The sequence below is a fragment of the Uranotaenia lowii genome, chromosome 3 (assembly GCF_029784155.1).
Source record: "Uranotaenia lowii strain MFRU-FL chromosome 3, ASM2978415v1, whole genome shotgun sequence".
Lineage (NCBI taxonomy): Eukaryota > Metazoa > Arthropoda > Insecta > Diptera > Culicidae > Uranotaenia > Uranotaenia lowii.
In genome coordinates this window covers 266,685,114-266,710,551 of record NC_073693.1, presented here as the reverse complement: position 1 = coordinate 266,710,551, position 25,438 = coordinate 266,685,114, and the positions used below count along the sequence as shown (strand labels likewise).

Below are 25,438 nucleotides of genomic sequence, written 5' to 3'. Positions count from 1 at the left end.
AAAGGTGAACATTTCGTTATAAGATTTGCTTCAATCTGGATGAATGAAATCAAATATTGCTGGTGCATGGCATCGTAGTGCAATTAAGTATAACTTTTCCCAAAAAGAATGATCGAATCTGAATGACTTATTTACAGTAAAATATTCAGATAATGATACCGATCACATAATGAAATTGGAACAAAACAGATAAGATTGGCTTAGCTACTCTTCCTGTCTTGCGTTGTACAATAAAAAAAAAACTCAAGTTGATCTCCTCCAAAACACTTTTTGTGGCCCTGAAAAGGGCCGTTTTGATAGCATTTCATTGATGGCATGATTTAACCTCCGAAACCGTACAGAGTGCGTCCCTGACGTTTCAAGGCATAGACGACGTCCATGGCAGTGACGGTCTTCCGCTTGGCGTGTTCAGTATAGGTAACAGCGTCACGGATCACGTTTTCCAGGAACACCTTCAGAACACCACGAGTTTCCTCGTAGATCAAACCGGAGATACGCTTGACTCCTCCACGACGAGCCAGACGACGGATAGCGGGCTTGGTGATTCCCTGGATGTTATCACGCAAAACCTTGCGATGACGCTTGGCGCCACCCTTTCCTAGACCTTTTCCTCCCTTGCCGCGGCCAGTCATTCTTGAAGATTTGTGTTAGGTTGCTTACGAACGGTTGAAACGAAACTGATGCTTAACGGACTATGAGGGTCCTGCTTTTATACGATTTTCTGAGGGTAGACTTTCGAGCATTCCGTTATGCTACTGCTTCGCTTGAAGAGCATAATGTTGCCTGGGTTAAGGGGGAGTTTCTATTCCATGTAAAAGCATAGCATCTGCCGTTTAGGCGGGAACATGTTCCTCGAGCAGAGGTATAAATATGTCCGCTTCCAACCGTTGAGGGTTATTCTGAAATCATCGTTTCTCTTGATCATTTCATAAAAACAATTCAACCACCATGGCTCGTACCAAGCAAACCGCTCGTAAGTCCACCGGAGGAAAAGCTCCTCGCAAACAGCTGGCCACTAAGGCTGCTCGTAAGAGTGCTCCAGCCACCGGAGGAGTCAAGAAGCCTCATCGTTATCGGCCAGGAACCGTTGCTCTGCGTGAGATCCGTCGTTACCAGAAATCCACCGAGCTGCTGATCCGCAAGTTGCCCTTCCAGCGTCTGGTTCGTGAAATCGCTCAGGATTTCAAGACCGATCTGCGTTTCCAGAGCTCGGCCGTCATGGCTCTGCAGGAAGCTAGCGAGGCCTATCTGGTTGGTCTGTTCGAGGACACCAATCTGTGTGCCATCCATGCCAAGCGTGTCACGATCATGCCAAAGGACATCCAGCTGGCTCGTCGTATTCGTGGAGAACGTGCTTAAATTTTCTTCGTTGGTTGAACAAACAAACGGCCCTTTTCAGGGCCACCAAATTTTCTATTTAAGAGTCAGGTATGAATTTTTAATTGTAGTTATAGATTGAAATTTAGCTATCATCACAAAATATTAGGCTATGCGTGGTTCGCCCCATAAGGGGAAACTTGCAATGCGAAAGAACAAAAAGATGACATGTAATCGCTCAGAAATGCTTCAAATCCAACCGAGATAGATTTATTAATAGATGCAGTTTTCGGTGTTGTACCATTACGTGCGGTCTACTCTTTCAAAACTGTAACGTTACATTTGTTACTTTTATTTTTCGACGATGTAATTGTTAATACAAGATTCAATTAATGATTTTCGTTATGAGTTATAAGACTTACTTCAATAAGAAAGAATCCAAATATGGTTGAGGATGAATAATGAATCGAATGGCAACCTTTTGAGTTTAAAAATGTGCCAGATTGATTTCGAAAGGATTATTATACAGCATGATGAATTCAAACGATAACCTTTTGGTTTAAAAATATGTCCAGCTGTTTCCAAAGAACGATGCATATTGCCATGCCTGTGTGACATAGGAAGCATGAACAAGCAAAGATTATTTTTAATAATAATTAAACATGCTTAAATAGTAAGTTGAACATTTTACTGAAAGATTTGCTTCAATTCGAATGAATGAAATCAAATATTGCTGGTGCATGGCATGGTAGTACAATTCAGTATAACTTCGCCCAAAATGTCAGGTCGGGCCTAGAAGACCTATCAGTTTTCAAATTCCTCCGTAGAAGTTAAAAAGCTGCAGTTTATTGAATACAAGCCATCAAACCGTTAACCATTTTTGCGATTGAAAGCGTCGCAATTTGAAAAGCAAAATGGCGACACACGCGGCATCACTGCACAAAGATTGACATGACATGACGTGACTTCCATACAAAATAAAAAAAGGGCCGTGATCAGCTGTTTTAGCTCTGAGATTTCGCCATGTAATAGTTTTGCACTTTTTCTAGATTGCCTCATGATGATTTAGCTATAAACGCCTTTTGTATAATTTTAGTTGAATTATTTCTTGTTTCTTTTTTTATTGAACAATCAGAGTTAAATGATAACTGTCCACAAGGTTCAAGATTCAATCAAGAAACTTGAACTGTTACTTATTAGGTGTTACATTATTACATTAAATTAGCTGTTCAGCTTTTAACAGAATTGTTCAGCATCTAACGGTAACTTAAAATTTAAAATTATTTATATGCAACTAATTCAATAAGCATATTCAAGTAGAACATATTGTGATGCCAACAATATAATGAACCTTATCTCAAAATCCATCATAAAATTAAGCTTGTTATAAAATAAACGGAGCTCATCACGCAAGACTGCATCGAGTTTACTGACATTATAGATGATTGGATATTTTCAAAAGTATCACGAAACTCTTACAAACATTATTTGTCGTCCTGAAAAGGACGGTTTGGTTGTGAGTAGAGACGATTCCAGTTTAAGCCTTCTTTTCGGTCTTCTTGGGCAGCAGAACGGCTTGGATGTTGGGCAAAACACCTCCCTGAGCGATGGTGACGCCCGAGAGCAGTTTGTTCAACTCCTCGTCATTGCGGATGGCCAGCTGAAGATGACGCGGGATGATACGGGTCTTCTTGTTGTCACGAGCGGCGTTTCCTGCCAATTCCAGCACTTCAGCTGCCAGATATTCCATGACAGCGGCCAGATAGACGGGAGCTCCAGCTCCGACACGTTCTGCGTAGTTGCCCTTGCGGAGCAGACGATGGATACGACCAACTGGGAACTGAAGTCCGGCACGAGATGATCGGGACTTTGCCTTTCCCTTGACTTTTCCTCCTTTGCCGCGGCCAGACATTTTGATGAGTTGAGTTTAGAGTAGCTTTACACAAACGAAACGACGAATGTAGAATGTTGGCAATCCAAAGTGGGTCGGTGCTTATATACCCTAGGCAACCCTGAGCTCATGCAGGTATCTCTATGTCGAACATGAAGCATAAAGCAAACGAGGCAATATGTTTACCCTTGACGCAGCATAAATAGGGAGAAAGGAAACATAATAATGTAGGGGAAAATGACGGAATCGAAGATAGCAAAAACACGTTCCGGGTGTGTTTTGCCTGTTTAAAAGCAGCTGCAACCCAAGTCGGAATCATCAGTTTCGTTTCGAATCTTACCCTAACAACTCGACAATGGCACCGAAAACCAGCGGAAAGGCCGCCAAGAAGTCCGGCAAGGCCCAGAAGAACATCGCCAAGGGAGACAAGAAGAAGAGGAAGGTCCGCAGGAAGGAATCCTATGCTATCTACATCTTCAAAGTGTTGAAGCAAGTCCACCCTGATACCGGAATCTCGTCCAAGGCCATGAGCATCATGAACAGCTTCGTCAACGATATCTTCGAACGTATCGCTGCTGAATCCTCTCGGCTGGCTCACTACAACAAGCGCTCGACCATCACATCCCGCGAAATCCAGACTGCCGTCCGTCTGCTGCTTCCGGGAGAGTTGGCCAAGCACGCCGTCTCTGAAGGAACCAAGGCCGTCACCAAGTACACCAGCTCCAAGTAAATTGTCAAACACGTTTTCAACCGGCCCTTTTCAGGGCCACTACATAATTTGTCAAGAGTCATGTCTCTTTTTATTTTCATGTATAGACTTATCAGCCTAACATTCATTATTTTGAAAATATTTAAGAATAGTTTGGAGTGAAGTAATCTTTGATTTGATTATTTGGAATATTTTGACAAAAAAACTCAGTTTAGTGGCATATTTCTTTGGAAAAAAATATTTAAAAACCCAAATAAATGCTTAATCTTAGTGAACTCTACCAACTGCCATAGATAAAATACAAAAGTACTGAATCAAACAGTCATCGTTCTGAAAATTGGCAAGATTGAGCCTGTAACCGGTACTAAAGTAGTAATTTTAAATACTTATGTTAAGTTACTTTGGTTTTAATCTTTGAGAATTATTGCAACCTTCTTTAAATCAATACACGCATCACACATCATGTTGTAAATTCAATGATTACAACGCAAAATTTCAGAGCCAAAATAGCGCTACCCACGGCAATAGATAGTCATTTTGAAAAGAAGTCACATGGCTGGTGTAACATATCGACCTTCTCAAGCTTTGAGCAGGGACGCCGTATGCATCGCCATTTTGCTTTTCAAATACCGACGCTTCAAATCGCAACAGTGCTCAACGGTTTGTTGACTTGCATTCGATGAACAGTTAAAATGCAGCGTCAAAATTTCTAACGTGGTTTTTGAGCACTGATACACACATTTGGTTTTTGACTATTAGATTGATTCTCCAGCCGCTGGAGGATTGAGAAAGCCATCACTATCCCGTCTTTTTTCGTCGACACCATGGCCACTGTTGTCGTTCAGTTCTAGAAAACATAAAAAAAATGAATAATTTACAGAAAATCGTAAAAACAGCATTTAAAAAGCCCAAAACGGATTTCAGAATATCCATACTTAGATTTTACGTGAATTTCATGTGTCGTCCATGTGGAAGGAACTAAGGTATAACAAAATCACGTAGAATCGATCAGATACTACAAAATCTTCGTTTACGTGAAAATTACCGTGAAATAAATTTCTAAATTATTTTGGGTGTATTAATGTAAATAAGCTGAAAATTCATAACACACTCTTAAAAAGAAAATTTGGTGGCCCTGAAAAGGGCCGTTTGTTTGTTGAACCAAAGAAGAAAATTTAAGCACGTTCTCCACGAATACGACGAGCCAGCTGGATGTCCTTTGGCATAATCGTGACACGCTTAGCATGGATGGCACACAGATTGGTGTCCTCGAACAGACCAACCAGATAGGCCTCGCTAGCTTCCTGCAGAGCCATGACGGCCGAGCTCTGGAAACGCAGATCGGTCTTGAAATCCTGAGCGATTTCACGAACCAGACGCTGGAAGGGCAACTTGCGGATCAGCAGCTCGGTGGATTTCTGGTAACGACGGATCTCACGCAGAGCAACGGTTCCTGGCCGATAACGATGAGGCTTCTTGACTCCTCCGGTGGCTGGAGCACTCTTACGAGCAGCCTTAGTGGCCAGCTGTTTGCGAGGAGCTTTTCCTCCGGTGGACTTACGAGCGGTTTGCTTGGTACGAGCCATTGTTGTTCAGTTTTTCGAATGATAATGTTGAACAAGCAAACTGGCATCCCTTTTTATACTGGAAAACGAGAGATTTCCCCCTCCACTTTCTACCAACATTCAAGATGGCATCTACTTTAGGAATAAGGTATATAAGGAGACGGTAAACGACAGGCAGACATCAGTTTCGTTTCGATCGTTCGAAAGCAACCTAACACAAATCTTCAACAATGACTGGCCGCGGCAAAGGAGGAAAAGGTCTAGGAAAGGGTGGCGCCAAGCGTCATCGCAAGGTTTTGCGTGATAACATCCAGGGAATCACCAAGCCCGCTATCCGTCGTCTGGCTCGTCGTGGAGGAGTCAAGCGTATCTCCGGTTTGATCTACGAGGAAACTCGTGGTGTTCTGAAGGTGTTCCTGGAAAACGTGATCCGTGACGCTGTTACCTATACTGAACACGCCAAGAGGAAGACCGTCACTGCCATGGACGTCGTCTATGCCTTGAAACGCCAGGGACGCACTCTGTACGGTTTCGGAGGTTAAATCATGCCATCAATGAAATGCTATCAAAACGGCCCTTTTCAGGGCCACAAAAATTCATTCGGAGGAGATCAACTTGAGTTTTCTCACTAGAAGAGAAGTTAAGTGAGTCTTCTCTGTACTGTTTCAATTTTAGTATATGTTCAACATCAAATATTATTAAATTGATATTTTGCTGTTAAGAGACTACGTATGCCTGAAAAAACCTATACTATCGCGCCGGGCTAACCAAATTTTCATTCAGTCCAATTGAAGGTGGGACACGGCAAAAGCTTTTGTAAATTGTCCACTTGCAATCCTAGTTACTGTATAGGCTGGTTGGTTGAATATATAAGCAAAAATCTTTGGAAAGTAAGATGGCGGCTAGGTAAAATTTATGTTGGCGTTTGCATGGCTTACAGGAATTGCAATGTTCATCGTTCTTTGAAAACCATCTGGCTTATTTTTAAACCCAAACGGCAATCGTTCAAGTTCATTTTGCAAAAATAATAATCCCTTGAAATCTATCGAGCACATTTTGAAACCCAAAAGGTAATCGTTTAAATTCATCATGCCTGTAATCGTCCTTCGAAAATTATTGGGTTACATATGAAAGCCGAACGGTATACGCACAATTTCAACACCTATAATAATTTTCTTCTTAGTAGCATCTGCTATATCAATCCATCGTTTAATTTCAATGTTTAATTCTTCATTTAAGAATGTTCATCATAACATTCACTGAAAGCTATTTAAACTACTTCAAATAAAAATATTCATATCATCAAAATTACAAAATTTTGCACTTATTGTATGAAAGTGAAACTTGGTACTGTATCGAAAAATGTAGTGCCTCCTCGATTGGGTACTACTTCTTCAATACAGTTAATTGGTGTGGGACAAAAAATTTAGTATGTGGTCAAGCTTCTATTCCAAATGCTCTTCGCTTTTTTCACCACCTTAGAATTTTCTTCTGATCTTCTATCCGTCTTTCATTTCAACTCTTTAACCCTCAACGATAAAGCCGCAAATTTATTTCATTGTCAAATTAATGAAAAATTTCTTTTCAAAAACTCTTGTAAAATATGACTGGTAGTCCTGAAAAGGACTGATTCTGTAGGTTAAGTTGAATTGGTCAATTATGAGACAATTTACTTCTTGGCGGCAGCCTTCTTGGCCACAGTCTTCTTGGCAACAGGCTTCTTGGGGGTCTTTGGCTTCTTGGCAGCGGCCTTTGGCTTGGCAGCGGCCTTCTTGGGGGCAGCAGCCTTCTTCACGGTGCCGGCTTTCTTGGCGGTCTTGGCCGTGGCAGCCTTGGCCTTCTTCTCTGCGGCGGCCTTTGGCTTCTTAGCGGCAGCGGCTTTCGGTTTCTTGGCACCAGCGGCCTTTGGCTTCTTGGCCACGGTCTTCTTCTCACCAGCGGCCTTCTTTGGCTTCTTGGCGGCGACCTTCTTCTTCTTCTCGCCAGCTGGCTTCTTATCCTCAGCCTTGATCTTGAACGATCCGGAAGCACCGGTGCCCTTGGGTTGGGTGAACTTACCCTTCTCGACACCGCTCTTCAGGGCCTTCTTGATGAAGGGCGACAACTTGGCCACATCACACTTGTAGTTGGCAGCGATGTACTTCTTGATGGCCTGCAGCGACGAACCCTTGCGTTCCTTCAGGGTCTTGATGGCGGCAACAACCATGTCGTTGACTGGCGGGTGGGTGGATGGCTTCTTGGGCTTCTTATCTCCCTTGGGGGCCTTTGGCTTCTTGGTGGCCTTGGCAGGAGAGGCAGCTGGAGCCGCGGCAGCAACTTCGGTTTCAGTCATTTTGGTGTTGGTTGGTAGGATGGTCACACTTCACGAGGAAAAGTTTATGAATGTAGCCAATGACTGCTCCGAGCAGTCCGTTATATTTGATGTCCGTGCTAGTGACTAGCGACAGGTAACGTTATTCCATTTGAAAAGAATCATTTTCAGATTTTAAGAAACCTTTTTTTAAAACACTGTTTATCCAAGATTATTACAAAAAAAATCATAGATTTTAATTTCATTTATTGAAAGTGAACTCAATAGCTTATAAGAAAATCAATTCGAACAGACTGAATGTTGACGGAGACATAGGAAATTTTGACGTTTCATACCGCCCTTTAGCAACAAAGTTGAAGGTTGTTATTAAAAATGTCAATTTTAACTATTGAAACAATGAAAATTGTTATGATTTACTGTTCAAATTAAGAAATGGTAAGTTAACTTGATGGATCATTCAAGTTTTTCAAATAATTATATGTTTTATCCATATCAAAATGCGATTTTGCGAGACACTTCCAGCGGACCTTAGTTTCAATCATGTACGTGGTCTTTAAGATGGTTTTATTTAACAATTAAAGAACAATGAGTCATGAGTGAATTATGATTTCTCTTCTAATTAACAAAAAGTATTGATGTTAGATCATTATAGCCATTTTGTAATTTTTATATAAAACCTTATCTTTTTTTAAAGAACACAATGGAAAACTTTGCACATATCATATTCGGTAAAGTATTATGTGACAATTAATAGAACAATCTGATCTGATTAAATTTTAATTCTTAATCTCAATAATCCTCATACAGATATTTAAAATTGAAATCATAATTATTTAGAAAAATAGAATTCTCTTTTTCGATTTCTCTACACCAATTTCAAGTCTCATTTAAAACTTATTCTAATTGATTCACAGTATGTTTGGTGCTTTGAAATCAGTACAAGTTGCTCTGATTTTTCATACAGATTAAAATCCATTTAAGTTAATGGACTTAAGACTAAAGTTAAATAAATTATTTATTTTATGCGTCGCGCTACCAGTTGTCGACAATTAATTTTTACGTGCTTTTTTTTAATAATAAAAATTATATGTATCAAATTTAGTAGATTTCCATAAAGAAATGCTCTTCCGTGATTCTTCAAAACTCCAAGCAATTGAAATTCGTAAGCTTATGTGCCGTTATGCCAATATTTTTGAACAAAACACTGAAAAAGCATTTTTGTATAAAAAAAGGGATTGGGAGTTTGAATATTCCGCAAGCTACATTCAAAGATGATTTATAGCAAATATCGCTGATACATAATGCACTGTTCGAAAAATATCTTATTTTCACCAATTCGACGACTTAGAGTCGAACCATTGTCTTTTGAAAAATATCAGGAACATTTTTGAAGCCGAAAGATAAACGTGTAAATTCATAAGGCGCCAATAACTGCAATTTGGAAACAATCAAGTCAAATAATTAATTTTAAGCTTGACTAGGTTAAGCTTAAAATAAATTATTTGACTTGATTGTTTCCAAATTGCAGCTATTGTCACCTTACGAAATTACACGTTTGACTTTTGGCTTTAATAACGCTCCAGATATTTTTCAGAAGACAATGATTCTTATAAAACTATCGAGGATAACAGATTTTAAAAAATTATCATATATAGCCAAAGCAGGTATGCATGAATTCTGAGCCATGAATCAGGAATTAAAAGACTAGTCATAAAATTGCTCAGCGATCAAAGGGATGTATCATTGACAAACTACATCCAACCCAAGCAACCAAAAGTCCCATAAAACAGGTACAAAAACGCTTACTCAGCCTCATCATTGATATGAAGTGCCTTCTATGCAGCTCAAAATTTAAGTTCTTATTGATACTTTCAAGTTTCAAAACAAGTCTTAATGATCTTCTATTCAGCTTCCAGCGGCCTCTTAATTCAGCTTCCAAAAACTCGCGAAATGAGCAAAAAAAATTATTCTCTATCTTCAACTGAACCATTGGCTTCGGTTCATATATCACCTTCTCTTGATTATTTACTGTGTTCTGTACCGGTGCCGCCATGATGCCACGCGCCGGATTTCAAACTCGACAAATTGCTCAATTGCTCTTTCCTACATTTCCTACATATATCGCATCAGAATGGTCACTCAAGTACAAAATTACTTATAGAAAAAAAACTTATCCGGCCTGGGGATCGAACCCCGACCTTCGTGGTGAGAATCGAACACGCTACCACTAGGCCACGCCTAGATGTTGTTCTAACTGAAACTAAAACTCGAAGTGGTGATTTGATTTTGAAAGCACATCAATGCACTTTTTGTGACTTATCAAATCCCGTTTGAGCACTTTTGTACCCTTTATGTGACTTACCAAATCCCGTATTGAGCACATTTGTGCCCTTTATGTGACTTAAGTCCCGTATAACGTACGTATAGATCACTTTTGCAGCTTTTAAGTTCGTTAATCAGCACATATAGTTCACTAATGGGAATTGGGCAAAACAAGTCACATACAACGTACATATTAATCACTTTTGCAACTTTCAAGTTCATTAATGAGTACATAAAGTTCACTAAAGGGAATTGGGCAGTTGATTCTCTTTGTCAGCCAATATGTAACTTTCAATGCCTTCATTCAAGTAAATATGTGACTTTTGGTTGCTTGGGAATGCGCGCGATAAGGATTTTAAAATGAATTTGATTGAATCATAAATATATACAGATCACTTATAACATTCTATTGAATTCAAGTATCACTTTTCCGTCAGGTTTAACTCATTTTATACAGTAAGTGTGGAATTCTGGTACTTCAATGTTCGTATTTTGTGTTGTATGAAATTAAATACAGTGAAATTTTTGTTATGTGTTGACTATTTTAAAATGATTTTTTTCTTAGAGCTATTTCATCAAACATGCGTAGTTCGTTATTTTTATTTCATCGTCAATTTTGATTGTAGTTCATTGATGCGTCCCAGAACACACTCCAAAAAACAATTCACATAAAAAAATAACGATCATAATAAAGAAATGATTTCAATTTGAAAATAAAAACGACTCATCTCTCATAAACATGTTGTGGCCCTGAAAAGGGCCGGTTGAAAACGCTTTTGCCAATTTACTTGGAGCTGGTGTACTTGGTGACAGCCTTGGTTCCTTCAGAGACGGCGTGCTTGGCCAACTCTCCCGGAAGCAGCAGACGGACGGCAGTCTGGATTTCGCGGGATGTGATGGTCGAGCGCTTATTGTAGTGAGCCAGCCGAGAGGATTCAGCAGCGATACGTTCGAAGATATCGTTGACGAAGCTGTTCATGATGCTCATGGCCTTGGAAGATATTCCCGTATCAGGGTGGACTTGCTTCAACACTTTGAAGATGTAGATAGCATAGGATTCCTTCCTGCGGACCTTCCTCTTCTTCTTGTCTCCCTTGGCGATGTTCTTCTGGGCCTTGCCGGACTTCTTGGCGGCCTTTCCGCTGGTTTTCGGTGCCATTGTAGTAGAGTTGTTTGGGTTAGATTCGAAACGAAACTGATGATTCCGACTTGGGTTGCAGCTGCTTTCAAACAGGCAAAACTCATCCGGAACGTGTTTTCATAATCTTCGATTCCGTCGTTTTCCCCTACATTATTATGTTTCTTTTCACCCTATTCTTGCTGCATCGAGGGTAAACATATTGCCTCGTTTGCTTTATGCTTCATGTTCGCCATAGACATACCTGCATGAGCTCAGGATTGCCAAGAGTATATAAGCATCGACCCTCTGTGGATTTCCAACATTCTACATTCGTTGTTTCGTTTGTGTAAAGCTACTCTAAACTCAACTCATCAAAATGTCTGGCCGCGGCAAAGGAGGAAAAGTCAAGGGAAAGGCAAAGTCCCGATCATCTCGTGCCGGACTTCAGTTCCCAGTTGGTCGTATCCATCGTCTGCTCCGCAAGGGCAACTACGCAGAACGTGTCGGAGCTGGAGCTCCCGTCTATCTGGCCGCTGTCATGGAATATCTGGCAGCTGAAGTGCTGGAATTGGCAGGAAACGCCGCTCGTGACAACAAGAAGACCCGTATCATCCCGCGTCATCTTCAGCTGGCCATCCGCAATGACGAGGAGTTGAACAAACTGCTCTCGGGCGTCACCATCGCTCAGGGAGGTGTTTTGCCCAACATCCAAGCCGTTCTGCTGCCCAAGAAGACCGAAAAGAAGGCTTAAACTGGAATCGTCTCTACTCACAACCAAACCGTCCTTTTCAGGACGACAAATTTGTTTTATAAGAGTTGGTTGGTGCTTATGTCCTTACAAATTCGACAAATCATTAGCGTAAGCTGAACACCTTATTTAATGTAATAATGTAATAAAAATGGAATATTGGAAATGTGCAAACATATTAAAAAACAGTATGAAGACGTGCAGCGCCTGGGAAATGTCCTGCATCGCATTCAACATTTCATTGAGCATACTATTGCTTACTCAAATACTGCGTTTTAAGAAATCAGTTCAGTTGTAGTTACTGTAGTATCTGAACTTAATATGAAATGCTTTTTTTAGCAAGCTGGCTAATCAAATTACCTTTCAGATGAGAGATTTACAGTTTCGAGCGAGATTCATAGCCCGCTATTACAAAGGGTGATAAAACCTCTTCTGTGCTGACTGTAACTCAACCGCAAGCCTTTTATATTTATCCCAAAATTCACGAGTTTTATCTCTTATTTTTAAGTACCAATAGTGACTACAGATTTGTTTGTCAATAATTGTGAATACGGATTTAACAGTTTTTTTTTAAATAAGCCTATTCAATAACAAAAATGATGCCCCCAATAAAACAATCAAACAAAAACTCTGTCCGTGAGCGATTGTCTCGCATGAATGTATACCTGAATGATAACGTCTTTTAAAATCGTTAACCACACAATTAAACAAAGTGAAACATGAAAATATCATAACTAACTCTCAATAAGATAACTTAGTGGCCCTGAAAAGGGCCGTTTGTTTGAATGAAAGAAAAAAAATTTAAGCACGTTCTCCACGAATACGACGAGCCAGCTGGATGTCCTTTGGCATGATCGTGACACGCTTAGCATGGATGGCACACAGATTGGTGTCCTCGAACAGACCAACCAGATAGGCCTCGCTAGCTTCCTGCAGAGCCATGACGGCCGAGCTCTGGAAACGCAGATCGGTCTTGAAATCTTGTGCGATTTCACGAACCAGACGCTGGAAGGGCAACTTGCGGATCAGCAGCTCAGTGGATTTCTGGTAACGACGGATCTCACGCAGAGCAACGGTTCCTGGCCGATAACGATGAGGCTTCTTGACTCCTCCGGTGGCTGGAGCACTCTTACGAGCAGCCTTAGTGGCCAGCTGTTTGCGAGGAGCTTTTCCTCCGGTGGACTTACGAGCGGTTTGCTTGGTACGAGCCATTGTTGTTCAGTTTTTCGAATGATAATGTTGAAAAAGCAAACTGGCATCCCTTTTTATACTGGAAAACGAGAGATTTCCCCCTCCACTTTCTACCAGCATTCAAGATGGCTTCTACTTCAGGAATAAGGTATAAAGGAGACGGTAAACGACAGGCAGCCATCAGTTTCGTTTCGATCGTTCGAAAGCAACCTAACACAAATCTTTAACAATGACTGGCCGCGGTAAGGGAGGAAAAGGTCTAGGAAAGGGTGGCGCCAAGCGTCATCGCAAGGTTTTGCGTGATAACATCCAGGGAATCACCAAGCCCGCTATTCGTCGTCTGGCTCGTCGTGGAGGAGTCAAGCGTATCTCCGGTTTGATCTACGAAGAAACTCGTGGTGTTCTGAAGGTGTTCCTGGAAAACGTGATCCGTGACGCTGTTACCTATACTGAACACGCCAAGCGGAAGACCGTCACTGCCATGGACGTCGTCTATGCCTTGAAACGCCAGGGACGCACTCTGTACGGTTTCGGAGGTTAAATCATTCCATCAATGAAATGCTATCAAAACGGCCCTTTTCAGGGCCACAGAAAGTGTTTCGGAGGAGATCAACTTGAGTTTTCTTAACAGGAAGAGAAGCTAAACGATTCTTCTCTGTATTGTTCCAATTTTAGTATATGTTCAATATCATCCTTTATTTTGTTCATATTTAAGGTGGGACACCGCAAATCTTCTAGTAGATTACCTCAAATCCAAGTTAGTTAACTGTTTAAACTCCAGTGCGCTTTTTTACTGGTTGGTTCTATCTATAAGGTACAATCTTTTGAAAGTAAGATGGCGGCTAGGTAAAATTTATGTTCGCGATGGACATGCTACATGGCATACAGGTATTGCTATACTCATCGTTCTTTGGAAACCATCTGGCATACTTTTAAACCCAAAAGATAATTGTTAAAGTTCATTTTGCAACAATGATCATCCCTTGAAATCTATCGCGCACATTTTGAAACCCCAAAGATAATCGTTCAAGTTCATCTTGAGTACAATCGTCCTTTGAAAACTATTGAATATCATATAAAAGCCGAATGGTGTCTTCTCTGTTTTGTTCCAATTTTAGTATATGTTCAGCATCATCTTTTATTTTATTGGTAATATATTGTTATGACACCTCTGAGGCCCAAGTAGACTTATATGGTGTATGTTTTAGCTTAGCTGAAAATAAGATCAAGTTGGCTTAGTTTAGTTTAATCAGGAGGCTACGGTTTACATCTTTGCTATCGTATCATAGCAATAATGTAGCTCATCTTAACAAGAAGGCGTCTTTCATTATTTCCACGCCAACCTTCAATGGGAAAGTTATATCGAAAGCTATTACCATGCCAGGTTAGCAATATTTTTCTTTTCAACGTAATCTCTGTTAAATATTGAAAACATTGCAGACTATGGACAGGGCAACCATGTGGTAAAAACCACGAAAGATACTTGATTAAGGCAATCGCTTCAAATGGGTTGTGTTTGTATATGCATGCATAAGTCAACTCCCACTTTGCTCTCTGTTCATTATTTAAGCTGGCTGATGCAATTTATTCGTTGCAATCATTTGAATGCAAGATGGCGGCTAGGTTAAATTTATGCTAACTTTCGTCATACAGAAATTGCAATATGCATCGTCCTTTGAAAGCAATCTGGCACATTTTTCTACCCAAAAGATAATCGTTATTAATTCTGGCAAACTAGTACTATGATCAAGCATAATTTGTCTACGACTTCTTCGTTGCACATATTTATTAAGCATACTCACAACATTGCGAGGTAATTTGGTATTTACTTTTTCGTTATCTTATTTTAATCGCCGCTGGGATATATTCTTATTTAATTTTTGGCATTTCGGCGAGTTGTGAAAATTCAAGGTAGAATATTTAGAAAGAACATGAAAGTATTATAGGTGGAAAGATCAAAGCTAGGGCGCTTTGGGTAGAAGAAATTGAATAGTTGGTGAAAATGTGAGCAGGGCTTTTGTTGTGTGAACAGCTTTTGAACTACTTGCGTGATTCTTTGCCGCGCGCCGTTTCAATGTTGATAGGAAGCGATGAAGAAACCCATCGCATTCCTACCCACATTGAAACACGGACGGGTCGAACACATGTGAGATTGTGTCCGACCGGGCAAAAAATCACCCAAGCAGCGCTCACATGTGCTGTTCTATTTGCTAAGCCAATTCTATCGATGCGTGCTACTTTTTTAGGTACATCGGATGTACCTAAAAAAGTAGCACGCATCGATAGAATTGGCTTAGCAAATAGAACAGCACATGTGAGCGCTGCTTGGGTGATTTTTTGCCCGGTCGGACACAATCTCACATGTGTTCGACCCGTCCGTGTTTCAATGTGGGTAGGAATGCGATGGGTTTCTTCATCGCTTCCTATCAACATTGAAACGGCGCGCGGCAAAGAATCACGCAAGTAGTTCAAAAGCTGTTCACACAACAAAAGCCCTGCTCACATTTTCACCAACTATTCAATTTCTTCTACCCAAAGCGCCCTAGCTTTGATCTTTCCACCTATAATACTTTCATGTTCTTTCTAAATATTCTACCTTGAATTTTCACAACTCGCCGAAATGCCAAAAATTAAATAAGAATATATCCCAGCGGCGATTAAAATAAGATAACAGAATCACTTGGCTAAAGAAGGGGGGAAATGGGATAACAAAAATTACAACACAATTCACCACGATGCATTTGGCAAAAAAGTAAGGCATCGGATGGATAATATGCGAAAACAAAAGTAGCAACCATCCGATGTACCTAAAAAAGTAGCACGCATCGATAGAATTGGCTTAGCAAATAGAACAGCACATGTGAGCGCTGCTTGGGTGATTTTTTGCCCGGTCGGACACAATCTCACATGTGTTCGACCCGTCCGTGTTTCAATGTGGGTAGGAATGCGATGGGTTTCTTCATCGCTTCCTATCAACATTGAAACGGCGCGCGGCAAAGAATCACGCAAGTAGTTCAAAAGCTGTTCACACAACAAAAGCCCTGCTCACATTTTCACCAACTATTCAATTTCTTCTACCCAAAGCGCCCTAGCTTTGATCTTTCCACCTATAATACTTTCATGTTCTTTCTAAATATTCTACCTTGAATTTTCACAACTCGCCGAAATGCCAAAAATTAAATTAGTATTTACTTTTTCATAACTTTTGTTAAATCTTTGTGGGCATACATATTCTCGACAAGGGTATGTCGTATTTGGTTTGTATTATGAAGCATCAACCAACTCTTAGAAAAAAGATTTGTCGTCCTGAAAAGGACGGTTTGGTTGTGAGTAGAGACGATTCCAGTTCAAGCCTTTTTTTCGGTCTTCTTGGGCAGCAGAACGGCTTGGATGTTGGGCAAAACACCTCCCTGAGCGATGGTGACGCCCGAGAGCAGTTTGTTCAACTCCTCGTCATTGCGGATGGCCAGCTGAAGATGACGCGGGATGATACGGGTCTTCTTGTTGTCACGAGCGGCGTTTCCTGCCAATTCCAGCACTTCAGCTGCCAGATATTCCATGACAGCGGCCAGATAGACGGGAGCTCCAGCTCCGACACGTTCTGCGTAGTTGCCCTTGCGGAGCAGACGATGGATACGACCAACTGGGAACTGAAGTCCGGCACGAGATGATCGGGACTTTGCCTTTCCCTTGACTTTTCCTCCTTTGCCGCGGCCAGACATTTTGATGAGTTGAGTTTAGAGTAGCTTTACACAAACGAAACAACGAATGTAGAATGTTGGAAATCCACAGAGGGTCGATGCTTATATACTCTTGGCAATCCTGAGCTCATGCAGGTATGTCTATGGCGAACATGAAGCATAAAGCAAACGAGGCAATATGTTTACCCTCGATGCAGCAAGAATAGGGTGAAAAGAAACATAATAATGTAGGGGAAAACGACGGAATCGAAGATTATGAAAACACGTTCCGGATGAGTTTTGCCTGTTTGAAAGCAGCTGCAACCCAAGTCGGAATCATCAGTTTCGTTTCGAATCTAACCCAAACAACTCTACTACAATGGCACCGAAAACCAGCGGAAAGGCCGCCAAGAAGTCCGGCAAGGCCCAGAAGAACATCGCCAAGGGAGACAAGAAGAAGAGGAAGGTCCGCAGGAAGGAATCCTATGCTATCTACATCTTCAAAGTGTTGAAGCAAGTCCACCCTGATACGGGAATATCTTCCAAGGCCATGAGCATCATGAACAGCTTCGTCAACGATATCTTCGAACGTATCGCTGCTGAATCCTCTCGGCTGGCTCACTACAATAAGCGCTCGACCATCACATCCCGCGAAATCCAGACTGCCGTCCGTCTGCTGCTTCCGGGAGAGTTGGCCAAGCACGCCGTCTCTGAAGGAACCAAGGCTGTCACCAAGTACACCAGCTCCAAGTAAATTGGCAAACCATTTTCAACCGGCCCTTTTCAAGGCCACAACATGTATATGAGAGATGAGTCGTTTTTCTTTTCAAATTGAAATCATTTCTTATTATGATCGTTATTTTTTTATGTGAATTGTTTTTTGGAGTGTGTTCTGGGACGCATCAATGAACTACAATCAAAATTGACGATGAAACAAAAATAACGAACTACGCATGTTTGATGAAATAGCTCTAAGAAAAAAACCATTCTCAAATAGTAAACACATAACAAAAATTTCACTGTATTTAATTTCATACAACACAAAATACGAACATTGAAGTACCAGAATTCCACACTTACTGTATAAAATGAGTTAAACCTGACGGAAAAGTGATACATGAATTCAATAGATTGTTATAAGTGATCTGTATATATTTATGATTCAATCAAATTCATTTTAAAATCCTTATCGCGCGCATTGGATGTAGTTTGTCAATGATACATCGCTTTGTTCGCTGAGCAATTTTATGACCAGTCTTTTGATTCCTGATTCATGGCTTAGAATTCATGCATACCTGCTTTGACTATATAATATTTTTGTTTAAAATCTGTTATCCTCGATAGTTTTATAAGAATCATTGTCTTCTGAAAAATATCAGGAACGTTATTAAAGCCAAAAGTTAAACGTGTAATTTCATAAGGTGACAATAGCTGCAATGTGGAAACAATCAAGTCAAATAATTTATTTTAAGCTTAACCTAGTTAAGCTTTAAATTATTTATTTGACTTGATTGTTCCCAAAATGCAGTTATTGGCGCCTCATGAATTTACACGTTTATCTTTCGGCTGTAAAAATGTTCCTGATATTTTTCAAAAGACAATGGTTCGACTCTAAGTCGTCGAACTGGTGAAAATAAGATCAATACTGATGTTATGAAATCGCTTGGTACATCTTTGTACCTGAAAATGATCACATTTTCATATGTGATGAAAGGAATTAGAGAAACATGAACTATCAAAGAACGAAAGAACATAAGCCGTAAATATCATGAAAATTTCGAAAAAGATACAACGGCTCACCGACAGGACTTGAACCTGCAATCTCCGCTTCGGTACAACGGCGCGTTAGCCAATTCCACGGTTCCATCACGTTCACCGTGGTGGAATTGGCTAACGCGCCGTTGTACCGAAGCGGAGATTGCAGGTTCAAGTCCTGTCGGTGAGCCGTTGTATCTTTTTCGAAATTTTCATGATATTTACGGCTTATGTTCTTTCGTTCTTTGATAGTTCATGTTTCTCTAATTCCTTTCATCACATATGAAAATGTGAAAATAAGATACTTTTCGAACCGTGCATTATGTATCAGCAATATTTGCTATAAATCATCTTTGAATGTAGCTTGCGGGATATTCAAACTCCCAATCCCTTTTGTTTAAACAAAAATGCTTTTTCAGTGTTTTGTTCAAAAATATTGGCATAACGGCACATAAGCTTACGGATTTCAATTGCTTGGAGTTTTGAAGAATCACGGAAGAGCATTTTTTTATGAAAGTCTACTAAATTGGATACATATAGTTTTTATTATTAAAAAAAGCGCTTTAAAATTAATTTTCGACACTTTCGACAACTGGTAGCGAGACGCATAAAATAAATAATTTATTTAACTTTAGTCTTAAGTCTATTAACTTAAATGGATTTTATTCTGTTTGAAAAATCAGAGCAACTTGTACTGATTTCAAAGGACCAAACATACTATTAATCAATTAGAATAAGATTTTTATGAGACTTGAAATTGGTTTAGTGAAATCAGAAAAGAGAATTTTTTTTCAAAATAATTATGATTTCAATTTTAAATATCTGTATGAGGATTATTGAGATTAAGAATTAAAATTAGATCAGAACAGTGATCGTTGTTCTATAAATTGTCAGGATACTAATCATAATACTTTACCGAATACGATATGTGCAAAGTTTTCCGATGTGTTCTTTAAAAAAAGATAAGGTTTTATATAAAAATTAGAAAATGGCTTTAATGATATAACATCAATACTCTTTGTAAATTTTAAGGGAAATCATAATTCACTTATGACTCATTGTTCTGTAATTGTTAAGTAAAACCAACTTTTAACCCACGTACTTGATTGAAACTAAGGTCCGCTGGAAGTGTCTCGCAAAATCGCATTTTGATATGAATAAAACATATAATTATTTGAAAAATATGAATGATCCATCAAGTTAACTTACCATTTCTTAATTTGAACAGTAAATCATAAAAATTTTCATGGTTTCAATAGTTAAAAATGACATTTTTGATAACAACCTTCAACTTTGTTGCTAAAGGCCGGTATGAAACGTTAGAATTTCCTATGTCTCCGTCAACATTCAGTCTGTTTGAATCGATTTTCGAATATGCTATTGAGTTCACTTTCAATAAATGAAATTTAAATCTATGATTTTCTTTGCAATAATCTTGGATGAACAGTATTTTAAAAAAAGGTTTCTTAAAATCTGAAAATGATTCTTTTCAAATGAGATAACGTTACCTATCGCTTGTCACTAGCAAGGACATCAAATATAACGGACTGCTTGGAGCAGTCATTGGCTTCATTCATAAACTTTTCCTCGTGAAGTGTGAGCATTCTACCAAACCAAAACTAAAATGACTGAAACCGAAGTTGCTGCCGCGGCCCCAGCTGCCTCTCCTGCCAAGGCCACCAAGAAGCCAAAGGCCCCCAAGGGAGATAAGAAGCCCAAGAAGCCATCCACCCACCCGCCAGTCAACGACATGGTTGTTGCCGCCATCAAGACCCTGAAGGAACGCAAGGGTTCGTCGCTGCAGGCCATCAAGAAGTACATCGCTGCCAACTACAAGTGTGATGTGGCCAAGTTGTCGCCCTTCATCAAAAAGGCCCTGAAGAGCGGTGTCGAGAAGGGTAAGTTCACCCAACCCAAGGGCACCGGTGCTTCCGGATCGTTCAAGATCAAGGCTGAGGATAAGAAGCCAGCTGGCGAGAAGAAGAAGAAGGTCGCCGCCAAGAAGCCAAAGAAGGCCGCTGGCGAGAAGAAGACCGTGGCCAAGAAGCCAAAGGCCGCTGGCGCCAAGAAACCGAAAGCCGCTGCCGCTAAGAAGCCAAAGGCCGCCGCTGAGAAGAAGGCCAAGGCTGCCACGGCCAAGACAGCCAAGAAAGCCGGCACCGTGAAGAAGGCTGCTGCCCCCAAGAAGGCTGCTCCCAAGCCAAAGGCCGCTGCCAAGAAGCCAAAGACCCCCAAGAAGCCTGTTGCCAAGAAGGCTGCCGCCAAGAAGTAAATTGTATCTGATTTGACGAATTTAACTTATCCCACGGAATCAGTCCTTTCCAGGACTACCAGTCATATTATCCAAGAGTTTTTTAAATGAAATTTTCCGTTAATACGATTCATTTATCAGTACATGTTAAATTCGATAGCGTTGTGCTAACGTTTTGACAGGTTGGCTTAAAAGACTTTATAATGCTGTCATTTTAATGTTTAAGGATCAATTGGATATTGTGCGTATACCATTTGGTTTGTATAGATCATCTAGTAATTTTCAAACGCTCATGATAACGTTACCTAATTTATCGTCCATATCGGTGAAAAGTGATGGTTTTTTTTAGTAAGAACATCTTAAGATTATGAAATTTTTATAGAAAGTTATTGAAATGAAAGATGGTGAAAATGAGCGGGTAGAATTTATTTAGAAGCATTATCATCGCATATAAAATTTTTGTTCGGCACGGGCCAACTACTATGAAGCGGTAGATACAGATAGAGTTGCATCTACCACTACAAATTAGTAGGGCATGCGTGTTTCACCCCACAAGCGGTAACTTGCAGTGCAAACGACCAACAAAATATGGTATGTGATTGCTCAGATAAGCTCCCGTCAACTCAGGACACATCTATTGTTGTGTAGCCTTCTTAGTTTGTTACCATCGCGTTCGTTACAACCGGTGTTTGGTTCACCAATAAAGCCGATAAATTAAGTATCAAACATAAATCACGGTGATTAATCTCTTCACCAAGCTAGCGATAACTTTATAAATTCCTTTATTTAGCTTTTGAGGTGATTTTCTATGAAACATAACTTTAAAAATTGGCTTTTGGATTGAAAAATGTGCCAGATAGTTTTCAAAGTACGATATCCTCAATAGTCTTTTCAGCGTAAAGCAAATCGATGCTGTTGAACATATACTAAAATAAGAACGATACCCTGTTTATTCGCTTAACTACTCTTACAGTTTTGCATTGAACTATAATAAAACTCAAGTTTATCTCCTCCAAAACTGTATTTGTGGCCCTGAAAAGGGCCGTTTTGATAGCAATTCATTCAAGGCATGATTTAACCTCCGAAACCGTACAGAGTGCGTCCCTGGCGTTTCAAGGCATAGACGACATCCATGGCAGTGACGGTCTTCCGCTTGGCGTGTTCAGTATAGGTAACAGCGTCACGGATCACGTTTTCCAGGAACACTTTCAGAACACCACGAGTTTCCTCGTAGATCAAACCGGAGATACGCTTGACTCCTCCACGACGAGCCAGACGACGGATAGCGGGCTTGGTGATTCCCTGGATGTTATCACGCAAAACCTTGCGATGACGCTTGGCGCCACCCTTTCCTAGACCTTTTCCTCCTTTGCCGCGGCCAGTCATTGTTGATGATTTGTGTTAGGTTGTTTTACGAACGGTTGAAACGAAACTGATGCTTAACGGACTATGAGGGTCCTGCTTTTATACGATTTTCCGAGGGTAGACTTTTGAGCATTCCGTTATGCTGCTCCTTCGCATAATGTTGCCTGGGTTAAGGGGAAGCATCCCTTCCATGCAAGAACATAGCATCTGCCGTTTAGGCGGGAACATGTTCCTCGAGCAGAGGTATAAATATGTCCGCCCTAAACCTTTGAGGGTTATTCTGAAATCATCGTTTCTCTTGATCATTTCATAAAAACAATTCAACCACCATGGCTCGTACCAAGCAAACCGCTCGTAAGTCCACCGGAGGAAAGGCTCCTCGCAAACAGCTGGCCACTAAGGCTGCTCGTAAGAGTGCTCCAGCCACCGGAGGAGTCAAGAAGCCTCATCGTTATCGGCCAGGAACCGTTGCTCTGCGTGAGATCCGTCGTTACCAGAAATCCACCGAGCTGCTAATCCGCAAGTTGCCCTTCCAGCGTCTGGTTCGTGAAATCGCTCAGGATTTCAAGACCGATCTGCGTTTCCAGAGCTCGGCCGTCATGGCTCTGCAGGAAGCTAGCGAGGCCTATCTGGTTGGACTGTTCGAGGACACCAATCTGTGTGCCATCCATGCCAAGCGTGTCACCATCATGCCAAAGGACATCCAGCTGGCTCGTCGTATCCGTGGAGAACGTGCTTAATTTTTTTGTCGTTGGTTTAAACAAACGGCCCTTTTCAGGGCCACCAAATTGTTTTTTAAAGCGATAGTGTTGAATTATTTTTCACCACTTGGACCACAGAAATTGAATTTCTTAATGAAAATTTCGCATCCTGCATCAGACTGTGGGTTTTTTATGTGCATTGTAGTTGCAAAATGTTTGCATTTTATCAACGGTTTCCAGAATTCAAAAACTTCATGGTCTGCGGTCCAAATGGATTTTAACTACTTCCGAATTTAGGCAAACGTTTTTCTTTTCGATGTACTTTAAAAAAATGCCCACAGGTTGATCAATGTTGCGAAATTTTCAGAGAGATACACAATTTCTGCTATGCTAGCTTCGAAATCACGTAATTTTGGTGAAAATTTCGGTCACCCATGATCTAAATCAGGTATGTCAAACTGGGCGTTCGCGGGCCGCATGCGGCCCGCGGCCTAAGTCAATGCGGCCCGCGTAGCCCCGTCTTAAATTTTCACAAAAAAAAAACACCACTGATTTTTATGTAAAAAATGACTGCAAAAAACTAAAGCTGAATGTACCGATTTAACTGGTTTTGGCTGCGGCCCTCTACGTCATAGAAAATTTTTAATGCGGCCCGCACACCTAAACGAGTTTGACATGCCTGATCTAAATGAACTTTCAGGTTATGTTTTCTGAAACAATCTTCTCATTCACTCAATTGGGTTAGAGAAATTTTTATATGTAAGATTTTCTTTTTTGACCCGCCAAAACTATTTAAAACTTAAATATGGCATACAACAAAAACACTTAAAATGCTTCCAACATGATGCTGCTGATCTCATGTTTTTACAACAAATTTTTCACTCAAAGTTTGTAGTCTCAAAAATTTCAATATTTATTTGAACTAAACCGGAACTGATCAAACCATTTGTTCATAAAAATGATCTCAATTGTGATCTCCACTACGAATGTTTCACTGTAGAAGTAGCGATGCTTTCTCACCTTACAAAATTCTGCCTAATATTTTTTTACTGTGCAATAAATTGGAAATTGTTGATAATTTGTTAGGTTTTCATGTGTGTATAAATTTCCGACAAAGCAGTCCATATTGTATTTAAAAAACGCATTAATTTTCCGACCGACGATCCGATAGTAAATGATATCATCTTCATGAATTCTAATATGTGATTTTAAGTATGAATTTTGAGAGTGATGTTTGATCTTATATCTAACAAGATTCTTAACGAAAGTGGCTTGGTTAAAATTACACTAGTTTACAAAATTTGAAAAAAAACAGTTTTTGAGTTATGCTTAAAATATGAAATTTCGGAAAAATAAAAAAAGTACATGTACTTAAATTGAAATATCTCGGACTGTATAACTGTAATTTGAAATCTCTGTTTTGCAGATTAAAGGTGACAAATTTGCTATCGATCATTCGAACATCATTTTTGTTCTTCATCAACAGTACTGTTGATATACGTGGCTTATGAAATAAAAAATAATAAAAGACACATTTTTTTAGAAAAAAAATTGTTTGAGTGAAAGTTTTAGACTCGATAGTAACATTTAAAAAATCTGTTTTTCTTTTGGTCTTAAAACAAACTTAAAACAAAGATTTGAGGGGTTATTTTTCAAAATCGGTTGAAAATTGAAGAAGTTACGGTTACTTTACCATAACAGTAATTGTTTTTTCTGTAATATCTTTTTTCTTCACCAGCCGATTGTTTTTTTTCTGATTGATTTGATTAAAGACTATGTTAAGGCAAGCATTTTATTCGAAGACTGTAACCCGATTGGACTTAAAACAATAAAGTTATGCGTTTCAAAAGCCGCATTTTTTACGCATTGCGATTTATACGAGAGTTTTCGGCCGAAATATAATCTTTGAGCATAACTAAAAAACTGTTCAACTGAGATTTTTTTTGAATTTCATTTCCGGATTCAGCGCCAGATTTTACATTAAAATTGACTTTCAGTTTACTAAGTTCAAAAATGCTGTAAACTAGTGTTATTAATTAAAAGAATTAGCTCGGAGCCTTCTAATCATTCATTCAATTAAAAATGTTTAAATTCTTAGAAATAATGATTCATTCAAAGTAACGCATATTTTTCAGTGAATCTGTGTTTGAACAAACTAGGAATATTTCGAACTCCTGACTTTTTGAAAACAAGACTGCGCCATTAGACTGAGGCGACTTGGGGTCATTTTTGAATTTCTCAAAACCTGGGGTCTAAAAAGTTTCGTTTTGGTCCAAAACTTATCCATGATTTATTGCAGAATTTTGAGGTAACGTTCACATGAGTAAATTTAAACTTTTTGGTTTGCATGGGAAAATTGAATATTTTGTACTGAAAGATCAACATAATTTTTTTTTCTGTGGAACCGAGCTTATGGTTTTTGTGCAAATTCATAAATTACTTTAAGGAAATTTTACACTGAACAACTTTGTTGAAATCTGTATCTTATTAGACAAAAAGTAATAAGGTTTTG

The 25,438-nt window shown here is 39.8% G+C and overlaps 12 protein-coding genes and 1 pseudogene across 12 annotated transcripts; 8 read left to right on the top strand and 5 right to left on the bottom strand.

Annotated features, from left to right (window-relative positions):
* Positions 1-320: 320 nt before the first annotated feature.
* LOC129756177 (uncharacterized) lies at positions 321-22,274 on the bottom strand (annotated as a pseudogene).
* LOC129756181 (histone H3) lies at positions 949-1,533 on the top strand. The gene has a single exon (XM_055752985.1). It carries the CDS (start codon positions 949-951, stop codon positions 1,357-1,359), a length of 411 nt encoding a protein of 136 aa, XP_055608960.1. The 3' UTR covers positions 1,360-1,533.
* Positions 2,460-3,229, bottom strand: LOC129756187 (histone H2A). The gene has a single exon (XM_055752990.1). The coding sequence runs from the start codon at positions 3,227-3,229 to the stop codon at positions 2,855-2,857; it is 375 nt and encodes a 124-aa protein (XP_055608965.1). The 3' UTR covers positions 2,460-2,854.
* Positions 3,564-3,938, top strand: LOC129756190 (histone H2B). The gene has a single exon (XM_055752994.1). The coding sequence runs from the start codon at positions 3,564-3,566 to the stop codon at positions 3,936-3,938; it is 375 nt and encodes a 124-aa protein (XP_055608969.1).
* Positions 5,686-6,026, top strand: LOC129756192 (histone H4). Its single transcript, XM_055752996.1, has one exon. It carries the CDS (start codon positions 5,713-5,715, stop codon positions 6,022-6,024), a length of 312 nt encoding a protein of 103 aa, XP_055608971.1. The 5' UTR covers positions 5,686-5,712; the 3' UTR covers positions 6,025-6,026.
* LOC129756178 (histone H1B-like) lies at positions 6,908-7,819 on the bottom strand. The gene has a single exon (XM_055752982.1). The coding sequence runs from the start codon at positions 7,812-7,814 to the stop codon at positions 7,152-7,154; it is 663 nt and encodes a 220-aa protein (XP_055608957.1). The 5' UTR covers positions 7,815-7,819; the 3' UTR covers positions 6,908-7,151.
* Positions 10,900-11,274, bottom strand: LOC129756189 (histone H2B). Its single transcript, XM_055752993.1, has one exon. It carries the CDS (start codon positions 11,272-11,274, stop codon positions 10,900-10,902), a length of 375 nt encoding a protein of 124 aa, XP_055608968.1.
* Positions 11,587-12,643, top strand: LOC129756183 (histone H2A). Its single transcript, XM_055752987.1, has one exon. The coding sequence runs from the start codon at positions 11,612-11,614 to the stop codon at positions 11,984-11,986; it is 375 nt and encodes a 124-aa protein (XP_055608962.1). The 5' UTR covers positions 11,587-11,611; the 3' UTR covers positions 11,987-12,643.
* On the top strand, positions 13,401-13,715 carry LOC129756195 (histone H4). The gene has a single exon (XM_055753000.1). It carries the CDS (start codon positions 13,404-13,406, stop codon positions 13,713-13,715), a length of 312 nt encoding a protein of 103 aa, XP_055608975.1. The 5' UTR covers positions 13,401-13,403.
* On the bottom strand, positions 16,404-16,921 carry LOC129756185 (histone H2A). Its single transcript, XM_055752988.1, has one exon. The coding sequence runs from the start codon at positions 16,894-16,896 to the stop codon at positions 16,522-16,524; it is 375 nt and encodes a 124-aa protein (XP_055608963.1). The 5' UTR covers positions 16,897-16,921; the 3' UTR covers positions 16,404-16,521.
* LOC129756182 (histone H2B) lies at positions 17,234-17,900 on the top strand. The gene has a single exon (XM_055752986.1). The coding sequence runs from the start codon at positions 17,234-17,236 to the stop codon at positions 17,606-17,608; it is 375 nt and encodes a 124-aa protein (XP_055608961.1). The 3' UTR covers positions 17,609-17,900.
* Positions 20,204-21,878, top strand: LOC129756180 (histone H1B-like). Its single transcript, XM_055752984.1, has one exon. The coding sequence runs from the start codon at positions 20,234-20,236 to the stop codon at positions 20,879-20,881; it is 648 nt and encodes a 215-aa protein (XP_055608959.1). The 5' UTR covers positions 20,204-20,233; the 3' UTR covers positions 20,882-21,878.
* A 280-nt stretch (positions 22,275-22,554) lies between the features above and the next one.
* On the top strand, positions 22,555-22,965 carry LOC129753385 (histone H3). Its single transcript, XM_055749202.1, has one exon. It carries the CDS (start codon positions 22,555-22,557, stop codon positions 22,963-22,965), a length of 411 nt encoding a protein of 136 aa, XP_055605177.1.
* The last annotated feature ends 2,473 nt before the right edge of the window (positions 22,966-25,438 follow it).